The sequence below is a fragment of the Exophiala aquamarina genome (genome assembly GCF_000709125.1).
Source record: "Exophiala aquamarina CBS 119918 chromosome Unknown aczIA-supercont1.2, whole genome shotgun sequence".
In the NCBI taxonomy this organism is placed as follows: Eukaryota; Fungi; Ascomycota; class Eurotiomycetes; order Chaetothyriales; family Herpotrichiellaceae; genus Exophiala; species Exophiala aquamarina.
This window is the reverse complement of record NW_013550586.1, coordinates 2232404-2247082: the sequence shown is the minus strand read 5'-3', so window position 1 is coordinate 2247082 and position 14679 is coordinate 2232404. Positions and strand designations below refer to the sequence as shown.

The 14679-nt window shown below is 50.0% G+C and overlaps 5 protein-coding genes across 5 annotated transcripts; 1 reads left to right on the top strand and 4 right to left on the bottom strand.

Moving 5' to 3' along the window:
- Positions 1–129: 129 nt before the first annotated feature.
- A1O9_02630 (uncharacterized protein) lies at positions 130–1531 on the bottom strand (the record flags this gene model as incomplete). Its single annotated transcript, XM_013408201.1, has 2 exons — positions 130–204; positions 260–1531. 2 exons carry the CDS (start codon positions 1529–1531, stop codon positions 130–132), a joined length of 1347 nt encoding a protein of 448 aa, XP_013263655.1.
- A 795-nt stretch (positions 1532–2326) lies between these two features.
- A1O9_02629 (uncharacterized protein) lies at positions 2327–2941 on the top strand (the record flags this gene model as incomplete). The annotated part of the gene is made up of 1 exon (XM_013408200.1): positions 2327–2941. One exon carries the CDS (start codon positions 2327–2329, stop codon positions 2939–2941), a length of 615 nt encoding a protein of 204 aa, XP_013263654.1.
- A 701-nt stretch (positions 2942–3642) lies between these two features.
- A1O9_02628 (uncharacterized protein) lies at positions 3643–4812 on the bottom strand (the record flags this gene model as incomplete). The annotated part of the gene is made up of 1 exon (XM_013408199.1): positions 3643–4812. One exon carries the CDS (start codon positions 4810–4812, stop codon positions 3643–3645), a length of 1170 nt encoding a protein of 389 aa, XP_013263653.1.
- A 1218-nt stretch (positions 4813–6030) lies between these two features.
- A1O9_02627 (uncharacterized protein) lies at positions 6031–7894 on the bottom strand (the record flags this gene model as incomplete). The annotated part of the gene is made up of 2 exons (XM_013408198.1): positions 6031–7216; positions 7266–7894. 2 exons carry the CDS (start codon positions 7892–7894, stop codon positions 6031–6033), a joined length of 1815 nt encoding a protein of 604 aa, XP_013263652.1.
- A 1747-nt stretch (positions 7895–9641) lies between these two features.
- A1O9_02626 (uncharacterized protein) lies at positions 9642–11576 on the bottom strand (the record flags this gene model as incomplete). The annotated part of the gene is made up of 2 exons (XM_013408197.1): positions 9642–9937; positions 9995–11576. The coding sequence occupies 2 exons, from the start codon at positions 11574–11576 to the stop codon at positions 9642–9644; spliced, it is 1878 nt and encodes a 625-aa protein (XP_013263651.1).
- Positions 11577–14679: the final 3103 nt, after the last annotated feature.

The window sequence follows — 14679 nt, the reverse complement described above, 5'->3', positions numbered from 1 at the left end:
TGACTCCCCACCCTTCAGAAACCATCCGTCGCAAGTTCAGATTATAGTATCAAAATACTCTGACGCAACTGGCTGGCTTACTTCCTAAAAGCCCGTTGTCGCAAACGGGCCCACCATTGTTCTTAGCTGCTAAATTGCAGTTTGAGCTGCTCGCAAACTGGCAACGACCGTGAAAGAGAGAATTGGCGAGATGAGATAAGATATCTGTATACGAGCAATTAGCCAATTGACCACTCTCATGCCCGAGCGGTGTACTTACGGTCAACAGTTCTGCAATATTTTTCTCATCCTCTTCTTCGGCATCGCTCACTTGAATGAGCGTAATAAGCTTCATGGCAGGCGGGCCAGTGGGCATCAGCATCATGGTAAACCACAACATAGGGTCTTCCCCGAGTATGGTGGTCATCGTTGCGCAGGCGTAGACAAGCGCAATCGATGCCACTGGCCACACTATGAAGCGCACAGCTAGAATAAATGATACGGTCATCCACGGTAAGGTTCTGTTGTCGCTCGACTTTCTCGCTTCTTGCCATGAGGTGTATAGAGACACCCCGGCAACGACCACTGGGAGCGGGACGAAAAGACCGCCGATGCTTTTCAGAGATGATGTGAGCCACGCGGTGAAGATACCGCCTTCCTGGGTACTGCTGAAGAATGCACGGTGAAGGGAAGGTATCAGACCAATGACGGTGCCAATTGCAGCACCCAAGAGTGGAGCATTGAAGAAATCCGAGATGAAGAGAAGCCACCATTTCGCTCGCGGGCCCAACCTTGTCCAGTGCTTGCGAGGCACCATGGACGCTCTCCGATTCTGTACTGGTTGCACTCTTGATGTAGGTTTTCTCCTCTTGGATGGGAAGAACGAATTTTGTGCAAAGGGATCCGCAAATTGCACCGCTGATGCTCGCTGATTCAGAAGACCAGTCTCCTCGTTGGCGTCAAGGGGTGAACCGGCGTCATCAAAGTCATCGCCCTCCTCAGAGACGTGGTCTTTGGTTTCTTCGGCCGCATGTTCGGAGTCGATAAGTCTGGGCCCGACTGCGAATGTGAGACAGCTGGAGACCGTGGCGAATACCAGAAAGTACGATTTGGCGCGTTCCACCGCTGCTCGGGTAGTTTCGTCGGTAATGATGAGCGACTTGAGAATACCAGTATCATTCAAAGCGGCCACTAGTAGCAGCGGGTAGCTGGTTGTGTTATTGAACATCAAGGCGACCGTTGTCCAGTCTGGCATTCCAAACACCAGATGTGCGAAAGTGCCAATCAAGAATGAGATAAAATGGCACAGGAGCGCCCAAATGAAAATAATCAGATATCGCTTTGCAGCACCGGCGTGCAATTCCGACCCGATCTGCACGATGAGAAGTGCGGGTAGGAACATGCGCACGCATATTTTAGAGATTGCCTTGGTGTTATCAGGGTTTAAAAGATTCAAATGAGCTGCAATGCCGCCGTAGGATATGACAAGCAGGACTGAGAGACTCGCTTGGACAGCGGCCAGGAAGGAGTCCAACAGTCCGGTTGGCGCCATGTTGCTACAAACGAGAACCTTCGGAGTGATGATATGGTTCCAATGAAGCAGTGGAGGGAGAAATCGAGATGTGTCTACCAAGAAGGTGCTATCTTTGAAGCTCACCCATCACAGGAGCAAAATATGCGCCACACATAATCACGACATCGCTTAGCTGGACCGACTCGTTAAGGCGGGGTACTTATCCCAGCGATCCGAGATCCAGATCCTTGGATTAATCACCCCGTACTCGCGACCGCAGAAGGCTTCCCGATGAAGCGGCCCAAGAAAAGGCCCCATTTCGACATACAACTAGACGAGCATAACCCTGTTTGAAGCTCCTGCTCAATTATCATGTTCGCCTGTCCCTTCAGTGACTAGCTTCATTAATGACGGCGTTGGTCACAAGATCAGAGCAGGATTGCTTTATCACATCACATACCCTTTGTGGTCCCACAGATGATATATGTGGTGAACAATCAACATTGAGCACTTGAATACTGCTTCTCAAGGACTGTCTAGCAATATGTACCTAGGTATAAACAAGGAGGATAATTTGTTGGATAGCACGGTTGCAGTCATCGAGACCTCATCCCGAGTCCGGACAAAACAAAACAGGCAAATATGCCAAGCTCCCACGTGACTGCCTCCGCCTTTCGACCCCTCCAAACAACGCGTCATTGTGCGTGCACCCTGGCAAGTGGGGCAAGTTCGCAGTTTAACTCGTTCGCGACCGCGGAGTCGCAGGCATACTTATTGCTCTCAACGCCTGGTGCCAAATCTATCCTTCTAGGAGCCGTACTGCACAAACCCAAAATGTCGCAGGACCCCGTCATCACCTCGATCTCCGACCTAGCTTCATCAGATGCGAAATGGGTGTCACTCCAAAAGGTTGAGTACATTGACCAAACGGGCACGGCTCGTTCTTGGGAAATTGCCGTTCGGAAAACGACAGCGAAGTCCGGCGTTGATGCTGTAGCCATCGGTAACGTTCTGCTTCATCCTTCCAAACCCCCCAGCACTCTTCTGGTCATCCAATATCGACCTCCGATCGGCAAGTTCACCGTTGAATGGCCCGCTGGTCTCATAGACGCCCACGAGTCTGCGGAGGAAGCTGCGGTCAGAGAAATGAAAGAGGAGACGGGGTATACCGGCAAAATTCTCGATGTCGGGCCCGTAGTGGCAAGTGATCCCGGGCTTGCAAATGCTACACTGCAATTGGTGATGATGGAGGTGCAGTTGAGTGAGAAAGAGAGCATGCCCGATCAGAAATTGGACGAAGGAGAACTGATTGAAAGAGTTGTTGTGCCCTTGAGCGAACTGTACGAACGTTTGATGCAGTGGAGCAAGGACGAAAAGTTCATGGTTGCTGGCAAGCTCTTCTTTTTTGCGGCTGGGCTGCATTTAGCAAAACAAGGGAAGTACTTTTGAACACCCACCAGGTCACGCAGTCCATCTCAATAAAGGCAGAGTTGCTCAATCTCATTTCCAACCGAACCAGGCGGCAGCTTTCAAATTTGTCCCCGGTTAACTTCGCCACAGCAGTATCACCAATAGCCTAGATTGGACCACTCGATCCTTCTGCGTCAATTCGCAGAACTTGACCCAAGGAATCGGGCGATTCTTCGATCTTCTGTTGAGGTTTGCAGAAATATTTGTGCTCAGGGCCCTCTCCGTCGGAGTCATCTTCCAACCATGCAATGAAACTTAGAAATGGTCGAAGAAACAACCGTGGGACGTCGAGAGCTAATGAAACCTGGGTTTATTATAGGGAGTTCCTCAAGAATTCTTCAAGAGAATAGTCGTGACCAACAAGGCTTGCACAACAATTAGGCCATTTCCTCAATCAAAAATAGATCTCTTGAAGCTCAAGCTATTCAATCCAGCCTTTACCTCATTCTTCCAAAAATCAAATGACTTGGTGTAACAAACACTCATGTCGTATGCTGCGATTGATTCAACGACACACCATCTTCAGACAAAGTTGCTCAGAAGTCCGCAATTGGCGCTGGTATTTTGGAGATGGCAAATGACTTTGCAGTCAAGTCCGTGAAAGACCAACCGCCGCATGTTATTCTGGCTTGATCTATTTTGGCAAAGCTTCTTACGGAAGACTGGTGTGCTCTGGACCCTTAGCTTGCGAAACTGGTAGACCCATCGAACAGGAAACCATCAAGGTCTAGAAACTCTGGGCAGAAGTAGACGTTGGATCGCAGCAGATTCGAATATGCTCGAGCAGAGTCGAATACCAAAGACGCCCCCATTTTCCAGCGATGTGACGAGTTCTTGTCTCGTCTTGCAATAAACTCCTCCCGATTCTCAGGTGATGTCACGGTCGCAAGGAACTGTGGCAGATTTGGACTCTTTAGTAAACGGAGTGCTTCTTGCGCTCGCATGATGTGATCATCAAGCAGTTCATCTCTCACCGCATAAGGACTGAGTTTGATATGGTACAGTAGGAGGGCTGCATAACAGACCGAGCGGCAGGTATAGAAAGGAACCAGTGTCAGGTTTTTCTCCCTGGCAAGCTGAATCAACCTTATGGCGTCTTCTCGAGCTCTCTGGACAATGTGGAAGGATTCCGACGACACGGGCACATCATCATGCAGAGCAAAGGACCACAATTGGAGCATCGAGCTCAAAAAGAAAATTTCTTCTATGTCGCTTGGTTCTGAGAGTCTTTTAGCGCGAAGCTCGTCAAACTGCCTCGCAAACACGTTAATCAGACTAACTCGAGGAACCGGATCGGCCAGTCCAGAGCCATTTGAAGCGCGAGCACCTATTGCTTGACTTGATTCGACTGTAAGATGTGAGATCGCACACAGTCGAGAAAGCTGTGCAGGGACTGCAGGGTTTTCCAATGAGGCGAGCAGTGCGTGATCTGCGAGGGTGGCTGAAGGAACACCAAGTCTGCTTGCTAGGATTTGGTTCACAATGAAGCACGCAATCCAGGTGGTGGCTCGAATCTCTTCGTCTTCGTCGACGCCTCCCGGGTCGGAATTCTGAGGCTGATCCATTGCTGGCCTATGCAGCCCGATTTGCAAGGCAATTTGGGTCGCTATTCCGCCATAGATGAAGGATGGATCAGATTTCTGAGAGACAAAGGCAAAAGGCCACAAGCAAAGAATGAGTAAGGCTTGCACCACCTCTACAGTTGAGAGGGATGGGTCGAGTATGCGGGTAATTTGCGTTCGAACCGGTTCCTCAAACTGCATTCGAGTTCCCTCCGCAGAAGCTGTTGCACAGATAGTCCAAAACAGCAGCGGAGACCTCTCATACACCTTTTCCGGAGAGCGATGCATCTTGAATGGCAAGTATGGATGGCATCGTGCGAAGTAGACACGAAATAATTCATTGACTTGGGTGGCTGCCAGACGAACATCACCTATACACTTATCAAAGGGGACGCAGCCTTGCAAAGAAGTCGGTGTATGCTGTAAGGACTTGTCTTGCTCACAATCGGCAGGAAGAGTTGCTGCACAACCAGGCTCGCTCAGCCATCCCGGCGACACCGAAGGAACTGTGGCAGCCTCCGTGTCGATACTATTTCCTCTAGAGAGAGAACTGTTCAACTCCCTCAGCTGCGCTACTTCATTCTGCAGCTCCATCAACCTTCTTCGCTTTGGCGTGCGACGAAAATTGCTGTTGAATGTGCAGGTGAGACCGAGATTGCGACAGCGCGTACAGCCATTGGCGCCCTCGACATCTGCGTCGCAGCCGACCTTCCACTGACGACAACGGACGCAGGCCTTAGCTCGCATAATCTTAATCGGTTGCCTCTTTGACCAAGTACAAGCGAGTAGACCAGATTTGGCTGTGCATTGCGAAAGTGAGACAAGATCGTTTGCATTTAAAAGGATCCCCCTCACAACGTTCATTCTCACATTGCGATATCGCAATGCGGGGCTCCGCCGTCTAGACCATTCTCGCGCCTCGGTGTTTATCTGATTGGATGCCACTACAACCTCACCAGCCAAAATCGCAGGAACTCGCCAACCGGCCGCACCAGAACATGTGGAATGATAGTCATGAGTGATAGAGATCCAGCATTCTCCCTACTGTTTTAGAACCCAGCCCGTCGGATCAGTGACAGAAAGTGGACTATTTTTGGGGTCCAGACCCGATATATCTGCACCGGGTCGTCAAGCCTGGGAATGGGACCAATTGCAAAATTTAGATGGGCCGACTACTTGCACCGATTATAGTGCCAGCCAATTCAATGTTTCAACTTGGAAACCCGCTTGAAGCCCAATTCATGCGGAGACAAAATGTTTGTTGAGAATCTGTCTGAGACGAAAAGGGGAAACAGCCTGGCCTTGGCATGTCGCTCAGCCCTTTTCCCTTGGACAAGTGAGAACGGCCTCCGTGGATGGTTATAGCCTTATGCTCACACCTGCATCGATCACAATGGAAATAGCATTAGCCATGAGAATATCCATTAAGCTTGAAGATATTACAGATAAACTAACACCGGACTGTGATTACTATTACACTGCAGCCTCCTATTCAGTTTTGCTGCATCAGGCATACAGTCCCTTCTGCCACCAGTTGCACCTTTGATTAGCGGCGTCGTCTTGGTGCTGTGTGGTAGCGTTCCAATTGATGCCTTGGACAATGGCGTTCGGACCGTACTGCGGAAAGTTCGGCAAACCCCGACCATTGGGGCTTCCGTACATGGCAAAGTTCATCAGATAGCCTTGAAGCTGCAGCGCAACATCGGCAAACATACCCGCGGAGACATTGGTACCTTGACCGTTGTAGAAAGTGTATGCAATATCTTGGCCGTGGAATCCCGGTGGGATCTCGAATTCGTACGCGTATGTAGCGTTGTTGAAGGCTTTGTCGATGTAGAAGGTGTTGCAGATGAAGATGACCTCTTGAACCATCAAGAAGGCTCGCTCCAGTGGGGACGTGTACGGCTGGCCGCCTGTGTATACAGGAGGGTAGAGTACGTTGAGGATATAGTCGGTGGTGGCCTTGGTGATTCCCGGAAACATTTGGGATAGCCAGGTTGCGAAATCGTCTTCGGTTCTTAGGTACGGGGGGGTAAAACTAGCAGATTCAAAGCTGTTGTGCCCAACCATGACGGAAACGTTCTGCGCAAATCGGCCCGAACTGAGTAAGTTCCCTGGTAGCGCTGGAACGATAACACCATCGACCATAGGTCCGTAGGTAAAGGTTCCAAATGGGAAAGAAAATCCCACTTGGATCGTGTTCGCCAGGATCACTTCTGCGGAGGACTTCTGGCGCGCTTCTGCAAGACTGTTGACACCCAGAGTTTTATAAAACATTTGCGTAATATTTTCGGCTGCAAAATTCGTTGCAACGGGGTCGAACCCGGGGGACTGGGGGACGGCTCGCTGGAATAAAACTGGCTTCTGTCCTCCGAAAGCGGTGATCTGATGCAGAATCGAGCCACCTCCAGCAGATTCTCCAAGAAGGGTGATCTTTTTCGGATCTCCACCAAAGAGGTGGATGTTTTTCGAAACCCACTCTATTGCTAGTCTTTGGTCGTAAAGCCCTGCATTAGCAGTTCCTCCAGAGCTCTGGAAGGTCGGGCCCGCGAGCCACCCGAGAGCACCAAGTCGGTAATTGAATTGCACCCAGATGATCCCGTCCTCACCTCCAGACTGGCTGGCTTTGATCAGGCCGCTGGGGTTACCCCATAGGTCTTTGGAACCAAGCGTGTATCCGCCGCCATAGAACCTATCTTGTATCAGGGACTGGATCCTTGGTTAACAGGGAGGCCACTGACCATATGACGACCGGAGCTCCTCCACCATTCGGCGCTCCGACTCCAGGTCCACTGGCAGGCCTCGGTTTGGTTGCTTTGTCAAACACCTTTTTCGGGACAATCACATCCAAAAACAGACAATCTTCTGTGGCTCGCCCGTCGGTTTGATTATAGTGTGGGTGAGTCCTGAGATACTCCTGAAGAGCATCGTTGAGGGCCGTGTAGTTGTATTGATCCAAGGTTCCTGTTAGAATAGCGGTCTGGACCGCAGCACCAAGAGAATACCAATCGGGAATCGACTGAGGACAGATCCTGCCCACACTACCAGTCTGAACCACCGGATCTCTTCCAACTGGTGGGACAGGAGGAGCAAAGCGAAGATCCCCGACTGGTGGTTGTGCATATCTGATGTTCGTGAAATTATACGTTTGCCCGGTTGCCTTGTATGCGGTCAGTGACTGGTACACAAGGCTCAACTTTGCATATTCACGTACATTGAAACTGATGGCTTGATGGACCTCGTAGCCAAGGTCAACTTTCGGTAGGCCATTGGGATAGCCTGAATTGGGAGTGCCCTGGGAAGTCACATTTTGTGCAAGCGTACTGGTGAGGCTGCACAACAACAATGTAAGGCCTGTAAGACCCGCCATCATGGGAGGGTTGGAGTACCTCATGGTCGTCAAGTTCGTGGCTTACCTTTGAACATCGGCCGAAACAACGGTGGTCGAAGCATGCCAGGGGAGTGCATTTTATAGATGTGCATTGTGTCTCCCTATACTGCACCAGCCGTCAGCAGAGGCGATCTCACTCTTTCCGTGCTCACAACTCGAAAGATCATCAGTCGTACGATGGAAAGAAATTTTCTACGCAAGAATCTCATCGACAACCATGTTCTTGTTCCTCCGAAGCATGGTGAGTCGGAGATTGCAATCCATTTCTGGGGTAGACTTTGGGGAAATCCATCGGTTATCGTGGCGGGGACGGTGGTTTTATGCAAGTACTCCGTACGGTCGTTGCTAATGGCGCTTTTGCAGGGTGAATCCCCCTAAATGGGCCTGAGAGATTGAGAAAGACTTTACTTTAGGTGGAGCGCTTGCCTGGTCTGGGGGCCTGAAGGAACTCCTCACAGCAAAAGACCTGGCTCACTTCCACCGGAGTGACCAAACCGTGGACAAGTAGACTACCTCCGCCGGAGGAATTTAAAACATCTCTACTTGAAGATTGATTCTCTACCCCTGTGAGGCCTTGAACACCGAATGCAAGCAACATAATATATTCCTAAACTCACGTACAAGCTGTACCTGGAAGACTAGAAGAACACCATTGAATTGCGTGATGGGATTGACCATCCAAGTGGTGCGATTAGAAAGGTTGAAGGGGGGGGTTAGGCTCTGCATTAGGCGCTATCAAGCGCAGCCTCGTTCGGTAGCCGCATCGAGACTCTCGTTAGTTAATTAGCCTAATTAGATGGCGAAGCATCACAACTGTTCGCAGAAGCATTGCAGTCCTGAGCCAATCAACTTGATTGACTTGATAGCACACTACATCTTCTCTCTGGGAAGACTCAAACCTCATGACTCCAAAGTTAGATGGGACACATCGCAAAGGATCTCCGTAGTGAAGCTTGACTTCCCCGACCCGTCAGAATTGCCAGAGAGGAAGAACTTACCCACTGATAGAATTGAAGTCTCGGGTACCGAGTACACCGCTTGCATTTTTGTCTCCAACCACTCGGAACGCTCGCTGAAGCGAACATCGTGGCCTAGATGGACTGTTGGTGTCCAGCAATCCCTGAAATCGGAGACAATTTCGTCTACATCTGACAGGCGCGTTAAAGCTTGGGTATCATTCAGTTCAGTACTTCGTACTCCGTACCTCTTACTCCCACGCAGGGAACCGAAGCAGCAAGCAATCGAGATCCTGTGCCCGTTCGAAAGGGGCTAAGAGTACGAGATATGCAGTACCGAGTACATAGTATCTCAACATTGAAAGAACACCAGGCACATAGCTTTCCACCCCAGTGGTTTTCGAGAAATGCCCCTGTGGAGCGCCAAGTGCACATAATACTGATTCAAATGTAGAAGAGGGTCGCCAGTGTTCTCTGGCCAGACGGAATAAGAAGCGTCCTCCTCTCGCTTAATGGAGAAGGATAAGTAGTATAATCTAGTAACTGAACGGGGCTTGCTTTAAATTGGCACCAGACCAGCTTGAATTTGTTTAGTCTACGGCAAACAGAAAAGAATCTAAAAAGTCAATGCAGAAATTGAGAAAAACAGGGGTCTATCAGTGTGAACTGAATTCCGACTCTCGCTGCCAGTAGTAGGCCTTTGATGCACCCGTAAATAATGCCCCTGCCCCGTGGGCACGCGGTAGGGCGTGACCGACAAGTATGCGCCTTTAGCGAGAACCCCGAGTTCGAAGCCACAGAGCCAAAAATCCAAGTAGCCTATAAACCACGATGATGCCCAGCATTATGCCAAACCATTCCCATATTTTACCGTCCTCGTGGGAGTAATGATATGCCTCCAGGACTGCAGTACCTCTTATCTTACCCTGGTCCTGGAGATCGCTCTTGTACATGCAATAATAACTCGACTGGCCAGTAGGGTCGCAGTCGTATACGGTGTTTTTGAACTGATTCACCATCATGGCCTGAAAAACGTATGCTTGGTAATCGATATAGTGGAAAACATCTGAAAGAGTCCTGGTTAGCTAACATATTATCGAAACATAGCGAGAAACTTCCTTACATTTCCAGAAAACGTTTAGTGTGCCCATTGGGACAAGAAATCCACCCACACTCATCCACAGGCCATTAGCGAATGCAATGGCTGCCAAGGCGACCACAAAAATGGGGAATATTGAGCTGAAGAGAACCACAAGGCTTTCTGCAGCCAGCAAGTCGAGGAAAAGGAACAACACCCATATCCAGAATCCGCTTGCGGTCGCATGAAAGTTGGACAACCAATAGGTGATCACGCTGAAGATCAGTGTGATCAACAACAGCCATGGAATTCCGATCAAAAAATTGGCAACCATGAAGCTCAGCGGACCGTAGAGCCCGTTCGCGTACTCCTTATTGAAAGTCCAAAGGTCCTCGATGACACTGGGAACATACGCGACCGCCATGAATGACATGAAAGCACCGCCGAAGAATAATGCATTGATGAATGGCTGGATGGAAGACTGTGTATAATCCAAGCGAAGCCATACCGTGCCCATCAGGATTGCCAAGCCCGTGTACATGGCAACACGTGTGCCGTATGCGAGGAGATCACGATAAGACTTGATGAAGTTCCGGTGCAGTAAAGTTACTGGTAAGTCAAGTTGTAAGCCATTACCTCTGCCTCTGGAGCTCTCTAGCTCAAGAGGGCCTCCCCTCGTTGGTTTCTCAGCGAAGAGTTCCGTTTCTAGGGACTGGCTCATGGCTGAGTCAGTCCAGCAGCTCTGAATTCTTGCAAGGTCGACCTTTCCTGATGGATTGTCCGTAAAGTCGGTATTGACAAGGTCCAGCAGAAATTCGGCAGGGTTGGTATGCATCGGGATTGGCGCCACATTTCCAAAGTATGCGTCGACTTCCTGGACTGGACCGAAATAGCACGTTTTCCCATGAGATAAGAGTAGTAGCTTGTCGAACAGCTCAAATGTTGTCGTGGATGGCTGATGGATCGACGCTATCACAATCAACTTGTGTTTTTTTGTCACCTCGGAGATCAGCTTCATGACCTCGTAACTTGCAGCAGAGTCGAGTCCACTGGTGGGCTCGTCGAGAAAGAGGATTTTTGGCGATGTGACCAGCTGGCTCGCAACACTAACACGGCGCTTCTGGCCACCACTGATGCCTTTTCTAATCGGTGTTCCTATGATGGTGTCCTGCTGGTCTCGTAGGCCGAACGCCGTTATAAGGGAATTGACCATTGCACGCCTGGTGTCTCTCTTTACCCCATGAAGCGCAAGTCTGGCCGAAAAGTCGATGGTCTCTCGTACTGTCAAACTTCCAATGAGAGCATCCTCCTGCTCGACGTATCGCGAAATTCCTCGAAGGCCAGTCTTGGTAATGGGATTGGAATTGAGACGTAGCTGGCCTGCCCATTGGATTTGTGATCGCATGGCCAGAACGTTAAGCAATGTTGTCTTCCCGCTGCCACTTGGGCCCATTAATGCGACCAGTTGCCCGGCCTGCACATTGCCACTACAGGAATCAAGAATGGTGAGAGGCAGCTTCGATTTGCGGTCCTTGACCGTCACAGTGAGCTCTTGCCATGAGAAGGACTGGATTGAGGTGTTGGTAAAGAGGTCTTGGGACACAGATTCGATGTCGACGGTTGCCATGGTGGCACGCATAAATTCGAGTGGTGCTTGTTCTCAAACAGTGGTCAACAGCAATAATGGTTACAGGCGAAAGAAAGCTATTAAGTATTGGATGGTGGACAGGAAGGCGCAGTACAGGCTCATTCATTTGTGAAATTGTAGCTCTCAAGGTTATGAGTGTTTTTATTGAGTTTGAAGGTCGTTCGCGAAATGGCATTCCAGCTCGCTCGTGCTTCCCCGAAAAAACGTGTGCATTGACACTGCATCCTTGAATTGGACTACCATGGAACTCGATCGGGTGGCCTAAGCCCCTAGATTGCCGACATGAACGAGGACAGGGCTCTCAGCTGAATCGGCCCTTTCCAATGGGAACGTAGGACACGTACTCCGTGCCTATACTTGGTGGAAGGTGGCCATGTTGTGATCCCCGACACGCCTGCAGAGTAGACGCACGCTCGAATAGACTTCTCGGGGTATGGGCTACCTCAAGTACAGTACAAAGCGTTTGACAGTTATCGGTGAGCAAAGCTCCTTAGTAATATTGTAGACCCCGAGCTGGAGCCACCCGCCCAAGCTACGCCACATCCGGGAAAGCTCCTGTCCATACCGAGAATGTTTGCCGAAGTCACGGGAACCAGCCTCGAAGTTAAAAAGCCTGTCCCACTAGACAAGTTCGGCGACCAGAAAATATGACCAACCCTTTCCTATGACGACGAGGCACATAATTATAGGTTAACCCCCGACGAACAGCACAATTCACGACCCTCCTTGAGCGTGAGGCACCGAATTGACCTACCAGACTCGAATTTGCTCGTGATAAGCTTTCCATATCTATCCGTGGTGCCGATTCAGTGACTCTGGCATCAATGCGTATGCGTTCTTGTCAGCATAGTTATTGCAACATGTCAAGACTCAGTATACTGTAACATTTGGTTGGCGGAACAGTCTGGCATTTACCCCTCTGTGAAATGTCTCGGCCGGTAACTGGTCCGAAGACCAATTTATACACTCTCACAAGTGGAGAATTCGGTTAGCTTGGAGCAAGTATCTCCTCACAGTACTCCGTACGAGCTCTTCAAAGCGGTATGTCCTATTGCTTGTCCTGCATCGCGGAGAGGCTGCATGCGGATAACGATGGCAGCCAGACGTTTGTCCTCTCTCCCAATCTCATCGTAAACGTTCATCCTCAAGGTTATTTATCGCAGTACAAGTAGGTGAACTTCATCCTTCTCCGCAGCTAGCAACCGATCCCAGATTTTTGTCTGTGATTGACCACGCGCTCGATTGCATCCCTTGCTCGAAGAACACTACTCAAGAACACACCCGTGTCCTGATCATAAAAGCCAGCGTAGGGACTAAAGCGGCATTCGAACTCGAAGGCACAAAGTACGCTGATGTGCTGGACATGTCTCAAATGAGCCTACCATACTTCATTCAGAAGTCCCACAGTCCATTCCGCATTCGCAGTCCGAATGTAAGTCGGTTTGGGCCTGATATCAAAAGAGGCGAGAGTTTTGGCATTGCCCAAGCTGCGTTATGCCACCAACTACACCTTGTATGAGAGGCGGGATAGCCATAACAGTGGCATCGAGACGATTCGGGGCTCCAGCCATGGCACGCTCAATGCTGCGTTTGCGAGGGCGGTAAGCTCGCAACGAACCCTTACTATTCACGCAGTAATTCGGGGTAGTATGGTCTCTCAAGCAAGCACAGGCCCTGCAAGATGTTCTCCCTTACGTAACTAAGTAAGCTTATTCCCCTGTTCAAAAGGCTCGGTGAGATATCGATCCGTTCATTTGTCATGAACCGTATTGAGAGACACAGGCGCGTGTCAATTGAATCAAAGATATATACATCAGGGAACTGCTTACTGGTGCAAGATTTTCCCAGTGGCTGTGGCGGATCTGGGTCCATCGAAATGTTAATTAAAGCCATTGCAACTCATCCATTCTTATATCAGCAAAAAGCCCTGTGGCTCAGCAGATGGGAATTCCCATCTGCTGATAATGTGGCGCTAACAGTTTCAAATGAATTGGGCGAGGTGCAGCTGCTTCCTGACGCCTACTGCAATTATTTTTTACGGGCTAGCTTGAGCTGATAACAACAACCTGACAAGGTCTTACTCCCAAGAAATGGATCTTGAATCGGTTTCAATTGGCAGACAGGAGTGATGATGCAACAGGCAGCCTCAAAATGCAGTCGGATAGGGGAAACGGATGACGGAAGTAATTTCAGGTTTAATTTTCATGCGATGTGGCGAAGATGTCTCCAGATCACAAAGCTGATGATCTCGTACTGAAGCGTACCGTCTGCGGAATACCTCGTAGGATAACTGAGGAGAAGACCTTGCGCGTCGCTGGTCTTCTGCTTCAAGGTGCCTGGTAATAATGGATCTCAAAAGTCCAATCATGGTGCTCCCATGAATTCTTATTCTAGTGTCGGCCTTGGGTGGCCTTGTTTGCTATTGGCAGTGTACTGTGGGTCGGACTCGTCAGTCCACATACACAGCGCGTCGCGTCTGGATTTGCGGATGCTGGGTAATCTGCCCTGTTCCAGGTTCGAGGCCTTCATAGCAGGGAGCAGGCGCACCGAATGTTGTGAGAGATTTTCGCCAAGTCGGGAGGAAGGTCCATGGTGGAATCTGAATCGCCGACCCGTCAAATATCATTGCACTCCTGTTCCATCGTACGGGGCAGCTGGTGATATCACGTTCGAGTGCTCAGCCCTGTGCAAGCGAAGAAAGCCAGGGCTATGGGCAAGTGATACACAATTGGCGTTACACCACCAATTGAGAGTCAGGACTGAGATCGCAATTTCAGCAAAGTTCCGTTGTGGCTAAGCCGATCTTGGCTCACAACCTTGGCACCCTGGGCAAGGCTCGGCATTTTCTCCTGAGTTTCTGATGTTGTGCCTGCTGAGCCGTCGAGCCCACCTGATTTACAATTCAACTGCGACTCAGTCGACAGTGCAGGTTTCTCATATAGAGAATAGAGACATGGACGCATCGTGGCAATGACAGACGTATAGACGTCGTTCAACGACAGCTGGTATCTGCGTTCGATTGATCGATGCTTGACCCTTTCTGACACATCTCCGCTCTCTCTCCTGCATGTTTCACGGTCTG